The sequence below is a fragment of the Oculina patagonica genome, chromosome 7 (genome assembly GCF_052425735.1).
Source record: "Oculina patagonica isolate OP01 chromosome 7, crgOcupat, whole genome shotgun sequence".
NCBI classification, from domain to species: domain Eukaryota; kingdom Metazoa; phylum Cnidaria; class Anthozoa; order Scleractinia; family Oculinidae; genus Oculina; species Oculina patagonica.
In genome coordinates, this window is record NC_135764.1 from 21,684,017 (window position 1) to 21,693,660 (window position 9,644).

The 9,644-nt window shown below is 38.1% G+C and overlaps 1 protein-coding gene across 1 annotated transcript; it reads right to left on the reverse strand.

Moving 5' to 3' along the window:
* Positions 1 to 110: 110 nt before the first annotated feature.
* Positions 111 to 9,638, reverse strand: LOC144661557 (uncharacterized). The gene is made up of 4 exons (XM_078522370.1): positions 9,598 to 9,638; positions 9,397 to 9,467; positions 8,786 to 8,937; positions 111 to 450 (listed from the first exon to the last, which is right to left on the reverse strand). The coding sequence occupies exons 2-4, from the start codon at positions 9,446 to 9,448 to the stop codon at positions 166 to 168; spliced, it is 489 nt and encodes a 162-aa protein (XP_078378496.1). The 5' UTR covers positions 9,449 to 9,467; positions 9,598 to 9,638; the 3' UTR covers positions 111 to 165.
* Positions 9,639 to 9,644: the final 6 nt, after the last annotated feature.

Below are 9,644 nucleotides of genomic sequence, written 5' to 3' on the forward strand. Positions count from 1 at the left end.
GAGGTAGCTAAGTGTTTGTTATAAAAAAGTTTGAATAAGAGTAAAATGTATGGAAGAATAAGCAGTCGGCAAGAAAATTTCTGGTCATCAACCGCGATGTATACTTTATTTTTATTATCATTTTATTTTATCATGTGTGTCAAGAAACTCGACAGTCTAGCTTAGTCAATTTCCTTCTTCGCTCAAAGTTTGCCTTGCCCTCAGTATTTGCTCATTCACTCTTCGGAATTCTTCAATCTGACGAGCACGATGCTCTTGCACATTCCTCTCTTGTTCATCTATGGTGGCTTGTAGCTGTCTGATCGCGTTTTCGAAGTTTTCCCTATGTCTCTGACTCTCTTCGCGGATTCGATCCAGAGTGAGCCGACGCTGAGCGTTTCTTAGTGAGGATTGCATTTGTACTAATGCAGCTTGTTCGCCTTCTGTCAGATTCCCAACTTGCTCCCGGTACTAAAACAGCAATGACATGCATGTTAGCTTGTTGTTTACATTCATCTACTACGGTACGTCTGTATGAGGTTTTGCTGATAGACGAGAATCAGTTCAAATGCTAACTTTCAGCTGAGAAGTGGCACATTTTTCATCTGATCGCTGAGATCTGAGATCTGCAAATGTGCCGATTGGTGAGAAATTGGTCGAAATGCAAACTGAAAGCTGCAAATTGGCGAGATAGATAGCTGGGATTCTAGCACCCATTTCCAGACAATGTAAATATAGCCTGTAGTTTACCTAGGTGCATATAGAAATGGCTATGCACGGTCACTTTTTAAGGTAACAAAATTGTACAACGTGTGCAACTTACTTATTTTGTTAACCCTATTCAGACCGGGGGGGGGGGGGGGGGCTTTTGAGGCCCGCGGTGACTTTGAACTCTTAGAACTTTTTTTAAGATTCAACCAAACGCTGCTGCACTTTCTGACTTTTCCTAAAATTTATCTGGCAATAATTTGGTAGGGTTGTGTGATGTGTCAGGAACTTGACATCGCCATGGCAACGGTATTTTGACAGGCATGATTTCCCAAATTTGTAATTTTGCGTGTTTCTGTTGATAAAAATTTACTTTAATGGAATTATTTTTACATTTTTGCGGTTTTTTAAAGTACATTTTTATTGATTTTGAGTACTTTTCAGTAATTTTGGGTGGTTTTCTGGCATTTTGGAAAAATTTTGAAATCCAAGATGGCGGATCCAAGATGGCGGCTGTTTTGGCATCATGATGTAATTGTCACGTGAGTGATGTCACAATCCCACGTGACGTATATCAAAAGAAAGTTGTTCGGACATACAATACATCCTATAAGTTTCATTGCGATTGCTTAAGAGTGAGTCCGCACGAGAACCATGCAGGCGAGTCTACAGCGCATCTCACCGATTTACCTCAAATTTGGCACACTTGTGTAACTTCACTAATACATTAACCATGTGCAATATTTTGGTTCAAGTGTTTATTGTTTTGGAGAAATGTCAATCAAACTGTCAGACAGTGGAAAGTACTTAAATTTGACCTAAAAATATTCACCATGTTTGATCCCCTGCTACATGCTAAATATAAAAAGAAATGATACGAAACTTTTACATAAGACAAATCAAGTCCCGAACAATAGAAAAACGTTCAGTAAACTTGTGTCATTTGCTGCGTTTGGCTGAAAGCAACATTCCAAATCTCCTTATTCAATTCGTATAAAAAAAGTGGGGTTTCAAAAGTCGTTGTTTGTAGACATGCGGCGTTTCTTCAATCGAATTTGAAAGTATCAATAGATTGCCAAGGAAATGGTGTCTCTATTTATCAAATAAAATCTTTGTTAAGTTTAAGAGGAATTACAGGTTCGCATTAATAAATGGTGTTAACTTCGTGACAATATGCAAATGAGCTCAACACGGAAATCGTGATAAGTTCAGAGTTTGTAAAATATAAACTTAATAGAATGTTGCTATAAGAAGTAAAACATCGTTATGAAGCTTTTTGCATAAAAATACTTTTAAATCGTTAGTAGTTTAAACTACTGGAAGTCGTTGGCTGGTAATAAGCAAATTAAACAAATTCAAACGAACACAAAGGTCATACCGACCTGCTGGTCGTACTGCACCAATTTGAAAGATATCCCCACAAGCAAGCATCATTGCATAAAAGTCATTTCCTCCAAGGGTTTTTGGCATCGCCCTCTTGGTGTGTAAGCTGCGTTTTGCCGTATTTGCCAGCACCATAGTAATTTAAGAACAGATGTTATCAAAACAAGTTGGCGGCGAGGCATCAAATATAATATCCACCGATCATGAAAACCGACTTGTTTTAGAATTCGGTCGCGTGTTTTGTTCACATACAAAAAACATGTTTCCACTGCAAAGAAATTATGTAGTCATCGTTTTCATCCAGTAAGAATCTGCGGCACAATTGCAAGTGGTTTTTGGTGCTGTCGTTCTTCGAAGAACACCGACAATAGTTGATTGCGTGACAGACCGACTTGTGAATTTTATCTCAAATTTCATGTCTCAAATTTCACTCTGACTCAGATCATATTGCGATTGTCATGGCTTCGTTTATGTGCTTTCAAGAAGGACCTGACATTCAGGGACCATGGGATATGTATTGAGTCATCTATAAACGATGCAATACGCCACAAATCGCCATGGCTTTAATTTTCCACCTTTTTTAATTTTGAAAATCTGAAATCGAAAAATTAGCCTTTAATACTGACTTACCGTAAATAATCTTATAAACCTGTAAACGCCAGGGCTTTTTAATTTAAGGGGTACATGCGGGAGTTTTAAATAAATATGAGGCGTTTAGTAGAAAAGGGGCATTCATTTCACCAGGAGCCCATGATTTCACTCTAACTGTAACGAAACAAATAGACAAACAAGTATGTAAATATGACGCGTAGTTTGCTCCCGGATAAAGATAGGAAACAGATTTCGTGAGTAGGAGACTACTCTAATCTTTTCTAATGCAAAGCCTAAAGATGTCGTTCACAGATTGTTCGATATCGATGTCTTCATCGTCATCGCATCGGGGTAAACCATGTTGGCTAGCTAGCTCCTTTTGTCCCTTCGATGTCCGAGTGAATCAATTAACTAACTAAAGAAAATTGCGTGTTTTTTACTCCATGAAACGTTTACGCGGGGGGGGGAGGGGAGGGGTGACGGGGGGAACAGGGGTGTCTATTAGACACGGGACGTTTATTAGTAGGAGGCCTCCAATACAAATTTTACACCTCAGGGGGAGGCGTTTATTTGAGAGTGGGGCGTTTATTAAATCATTTACAGTATTTCACTCATTTACATTTATTCTAAGGATTGCCTACAGGAAAGATAAAATAGAACAAAAGAGTATGATTATGAGTGTCATTGAAAACGAACTTTCAACAACCTGGTCAAGGCAAAGACGAATCATGAGTTGTAAAAAGGCACGCTGATCTACACTTATACAAATATTTAATTCCGTCGATACGTCGGTCCGTCATTCTAGCTTTAAATTAGGAAATCAGTAGGAGCACTATCAGAGATACAGGTGATTCCAAATTTGTTGAAATTGTTCTGGATCCTTGTTCCCAGGGACTTCGTTCCCCTAAACCAGTGGTTGATAAACGAGTTTAGATATTAAATTTCGTTCCAAGAACTTGCGCATTTTCCGTCAGCCTTGACCGAACTGGGCCGTCCTCTGCCCTCTGGGTCATTTATGGTTCCGGTTTAATTGTGCGCATGCACCGGAGACTTGAGATGGAATGATCCGTTCTCGCTCCCAGAGTCTACGGTCCTTCTGTTCTGCGCCAGGGATCGAGACCTCTGCCGTTAATGTCTGTTAAGCTACGCAACAAATTGAAGGCGGGGTTTGGCCGGGAATGAAAAGGAATGAGGCACCAGCGGAGTGGCCCCGAGGCGAAAGCGGAAACCCGACTGAGAGGTAAGTGCTTGGACGGTTGCTATAGAAAACGGCTCCACATCGAAGCCCTTTGAGTCACACTAGGGCTTTCCACAAGTTGCTCGGCAACTTTTTGGCATTTTTTTATGTTTCGAGCAACTTTTTCCCCCTTGGAGCAACTTTTTTCCTCTCGAGCAACTTGTTGCATTTTGAGCAATATCCAGACCGAAGATTTCCGAAGATTATACGAGTGCTGTTCTAAGGCAAAACGAACGTTTCCGAAGACTTACGACGTTTGCCGAAGATTTTCGAGGGACATCTGAAGACGTTTCAACATTCGGCTCATTCTGTATAAAACATTACAAAACTCGTCAGCAAACATGACGTCATCAATATCTTCACGATTTTTCCCAGTTAAATGAATCCTTGTTACTTAACAAATTTTCCCCTTAAGATGTTGTTTAGTACTTCTTTTGCTGTAAAATTGCATAAAACTGCTAACATCTTACCATCAAAGGGAAATTTGCATATATTTAGAGAAATTCTCTTGATTAGAAGCAGCGTTTTGAATTTTTTGGAGCAACTTTTGAGCAACTTTTATTATCAGAAGCAACTTTTTTGGATATTTGGAGCAACTTTTTGAGATGTTACGGGCAACTTTTTGGGAAATCTCGAGCAACTTGTGGAAAGCCCTAAGTCGCACTGCCCGAAACCAGTGGAGAGCACTGATGAAAGAAAAAAGGATATAGTGAAGGCTAGAGCAACGAAAAAGAAACTACTTGCAGCAAGCGAGCAGAATGCAAATATACGCGTCAGCATGACGACATGTCGACAGCGCACGAAAGACATGATCCACGAGGGCGAGGCTGCACCAGACATGAACTAAAACCAGTTTAAATTCGTGCGACTGATCGCAGTGACAAAATGAGTGAAAGCAGCCTTGTCGCAGCGTGTGTGCACTTCTGCGACAAAATATAAACTAACCAATGAGAGAGCTTCATGTATTGAATTCAAAAACTAGTTTACATTCTCCTCTTCCAAATTCGCTGCAGGTGCCCCGAACAAACGCCTTGTTGCAGGGACTTTTTGAAGTAGTACACACGAAGCGATTTGTCGCAGAGAACCTCACTTAAGGTTTATTAGTACTTCATTAGTGTTTTCATTAATTTGAAAGTAATATTGTGTATAAGCTACTTTAACTTTTTCATATATCACATTGATCTGCAATATGGTACGAACAGGAGCTAGAGAGATGGTGGATATAACCCCAGTGTATAAAGATTAAGTGAAGTCCAATTGGGTATGTAATTATACACGTTATTAACAAAATCGAACTGCGCGGTCGTTCGATTTTGTTAACAAGGCCTTTGAAAGACCTTTCAATTGGCATTAATGGTTTTGACATCCACACTATAAATCAAACATTCAGTTAGGGAAGCAACATTATTTTTTTTGGAGGAGTGGCCAAGTGGGATCAAAAATCCTGAAAAAAAATTGTTTGCAATAGCAAAATGCCCACATAAATTGTTTAAAGACATCAAAAAACATTGTCTGCAGAAAGATGCAGCTGGAAAAATTGTTTGGACAGAGAGCGCCACGGAAAGAAATCGTCTGTACTGACTATACTACGCTTCGAGTAAAACAATGGTCCATTCCAGCGTTTCGATCGAGCACTGAGGCAAGTCTTGAGAGACTGGGTACTAGTCCAAAACAACATGGCGCCCGGGTGAAAAGTAACTTACCAGGCTTATGAAAATGTGAAGTGCTGAGGCCATCGCTTACGAGAAAAGTGGAAACTAAATCCTTGCAGAATTGTTTGTGAACATTATAACTACCAGGTAGACAGGAGTGAGCGACGTTTTCTCTTTCCAATCTGCACGTGAAGATACGCTTGAATTCGATCGATGATGAACATGTCAAGTGGCTTGTTTACCTTTTCTCACGCTGTAAGTCTGTATTTATGGGCACTAAATAGCCGGATAATTAACATCACGAACCACTTTAGATGCTAAAAGGTTTATTGGATTTATGTAAGCGGTATTTCTCACGTCCTCAGCCGACCTATCCATCATGTTATGAAACTCGTTCTAAAACTTTCAGAACTTTGTTTTTGTTTTGCTCACATGTACCACATTTTTGTACGCTAAAATCATACGTGCCGATTGAACTTAACATACTTTTTTTGACTTTAATTTATTATTTAGTAAATGTTTTACAAAATAATGGCTAATGGAACCATCAGAATAACGCCGCATCGGCGATATTCAAACGTAATTTTACCCTAAAATCTCTAGTGTCACGCATTGCCCGAAATACCTTATTTTTAAAATAGGTTTACTACTAAACGTGAGAGCGATGAAAAATCTTGATGATATCATTTAAATTGTACTAGGTGATACTAATTACAGTGGTATTTTTATATGAAAGGCTTCAATTCTTGCAGAGATATTTTGGTCGAAAGATGGGTCAAAATTTAGGTATTTTTTGGCTCAAAACCGACCATGGGCACGTTGACCACGATATCTTCCACACGTTAAAGAATTTTGCGATAATATTCTACCTACAGCATTATCATCTCAATATGTAGCGCCATGCAAAATATAAAGGAAATCTGAGAGGGTCGATGTAGACTCAAATTTTAATATTGCATGGATTTCATATGGACCCTCTCTTAAATATTCTGGAAGTTCAACCAAACGCTGCCAAACTTTGCGACTTTACCTAAAATTTATCTGGGAATAATTTGGTAGGATAGGTTGCTGTGTCAGGAATTTGACATCACCATGGCAACGACATTTTGACAGGCATGTTTTTCCAAATTTGTAATTTTCGTGTTTTTATTAAGGTATAACGGATAGGGCTTTCCACAAGTTGCTCGGCAACTTTTTGGCAACTTTTCATATTTGGAGCAACTTTTTCCCCTTCGAGCAACTTTTTTCCTCTCGAGCAACTTGTTGCATTTTGAGCAATTTCTAGACCAAAGATCTCCGATGATTTTTCGAGTGTTGTTCAAAGGCCATGCGAACGTTTCCGAAGAGCAAATATGACGTCATCGATATCTTCACGATTTTTCTCAGTTGAAGAAATTCTTGTTATTTAACAAATTTTCCCCTTAAAATGTTATTTAGATACTTCTTTTGTTGTATACTTACACAAAACTGCTTTGAAATCTTACCTTACCTTATTTATTATTACATTATTAGCATATATTTAGAGACATTCTCTTAATTCGAAACAGCGTTTTGGAATTTTTAAGGGTAATTTTCGAATCAAAGCAACTTTTTTGGATTTTTGGAGCAACTTTTGAGCAACTTATTAAGAAATTACGGGCAACTTTTTGGGAAATCTCGAGCAACTTGTGGAAAGCCCTAATAACGGAAGGAAAATTGGCGTTTTCGTTCCAAGTCAAATTGTGTGAAAACCATCAATGATATCCCCAATAAAGTTATATTTTCTGAAAGTTTAAAGAATAAAGATTGTAATTTTGGATTTTGTTTACATCATATAGACCACAATAAGCAACGTCGGCATTTTGTTTGCAATTATGATGTTGCACAACTTTAAGTTGGAGCAAGAAAAGAAAAATCTGAGACACCGTTTTTTAGACTAATATATGTATATTAAATTCCACATAAAAGTTTAGGCTCTCATGTAAAAGTGTTCTCAAATAAACCTAAAGTTGCGCAACATCATAATTGCAAACAAAATGCTGACGTTGCTTTTTATGGTCTATATGATAAAAACAAAATCCAAAATTACAATCTTTATTCAATAAGCTTTCAGCAAATATGTACTTTATATTTGGTTTTCATTGATGGCTTGCACACAATTTCACTTGGAAAGAAAACGCCAATTTTCCTTCCGTGATACCTTAATGAAAAATAACTTCAATGCAATTATTTTCACCTTTTTTACGGATTTTAAGCTAACTTTTATGGATTTTTAGTTTTTTGCAGTAATGTTGGGCGGTTTTCTGACGTTTTGGAAAAATTTTGAAATTCAAGATGGTGGATCCAAGATGGCGGCGGTTTTGACATTATGATGTAATTACCACGTGATGGGACGTCATCATTCCACGTGACGTATACCAAAAGTTAGATGTTTGGAAATACTATATATCCTGTAAGTTTCATTGTGATTGCTTTAATATTCTGGAAGTTACGGAGGGGGGAATTCCCCCCCGGTCTGAAAAGATCCAAAAAGGCCCGGTCTGAATAGGGTTAAGGGCGAAACGAAAATTGCTTCGAGAAATCGGTAGGCTTTTATAGATTGTGCTCCTAAAAGTGGCATATTATGCTACTAGCAGTGCTCAAAATTTTGCCAAATTATGCAAAAATTATGCCAGAATTCCCAAATTATGCTTCTGATTTCCGAAATTATGCTCACAAAATGACGTAGATTCTATACATAGAGGTGCGCAATAACGACACCAAATTATGATGTTTTTTAAATAAACTGTTGTTGTAAATTTATTAGTGTTTATGGCAGTTTATCACGGCCGTCAGCTGTCCAAATTAGCTGCTCGCATCTCTAAACCGTTTGTAAAATGCCTCCAACGACTTAACAATCACAATTGTATAGCTAAAACACGCATTGCAAGAACAAACTACCTAAATTTCATTTATTTCTGTAGAAAGTACACCATATTTACTACATTTATGCTCCAAAAAGTGCTAAAAATTGCTAATTATGCCGTGGCAGTGCTCGTTTCACAAATTATGCTTTTTAGCTCCAATTATGCCAAAAATTATGCTAGCACAATCTACAAAAGCCTAGAAATCGGTGGTACAATTAATGAGAGGTACTATCCAAAGGAAACAAAAATTGGTTTGAGAATCAGGAGTTTCGAGAAACAGAGTATCCAAGAAATCAAGGTTTTGCTGTACTTTGCTATTGCAATTTTCCAATATTATTCCTGAAGCACACCTCTGTCAAATTAAGCTCCAGGTTTCTCAAGCCATTCTCCAACTCAGTGCTTTCCTGGACCAATCGTTCGATTGATTCCAAATCAGTTTGTAAGTCCTTGTGTTGTGGCTTGTCGGCTCCTTTTTTGCGATGAATATGAGGGACAGCTAAGGCTAAAAGACAAGAAAGCAAACAAGATGGAGCCTCGGTTAAAGTAACAATCCCCTCCCCCCTACCCCTCCCCAACACCACCACCACTACCAAAACCCCCAGATTATCCCCCGTGATGCTTTGTTTTAGAGACGATTTTCTTTAATTTACTTTACTATTTTCAAATAACTGATTATTAACAATTATTCACCGAAGTTGAGTTGGAAAGCGGTGGATATGGAAGCGGCGAGGTAAATATCCACCACATTCACCGACACTGAGGTAAATAATTGTTTTAGTATATGCCATAAAAAGGTAAACAAAGCGACGCGTGAATGAAGTTTGTTTCTTTTAAGCTGCTCGGAGGTGAATAGTACTTTGCTTATCACCTCCGAGTTAACCAATAAGCACGCTCGAAAGGCTCTATTCACTTGAGTGGTATATACGAAATGTAATTACTGTCTTCAAAGTTTAGTACTTACCACTGATCACCATGATCATATTAAGCGATAAAAAGGCAACTCGATACAACATTACTGTTTCGGGCAGTAACCTATGAAAAAAAATATTATTTAGGGAAAAATATTTTCTTTATGGCCAATCCTGCTTGTTTGTACCCTCACACGTTCGCTTAATAACTAACGGATTCGCTCCCACCTTTCCCCAATTATTCATTCACTTACTTGTTTGATTTCGCGCTTGCAATTGAAAATATTGAACAGTTTAAGTA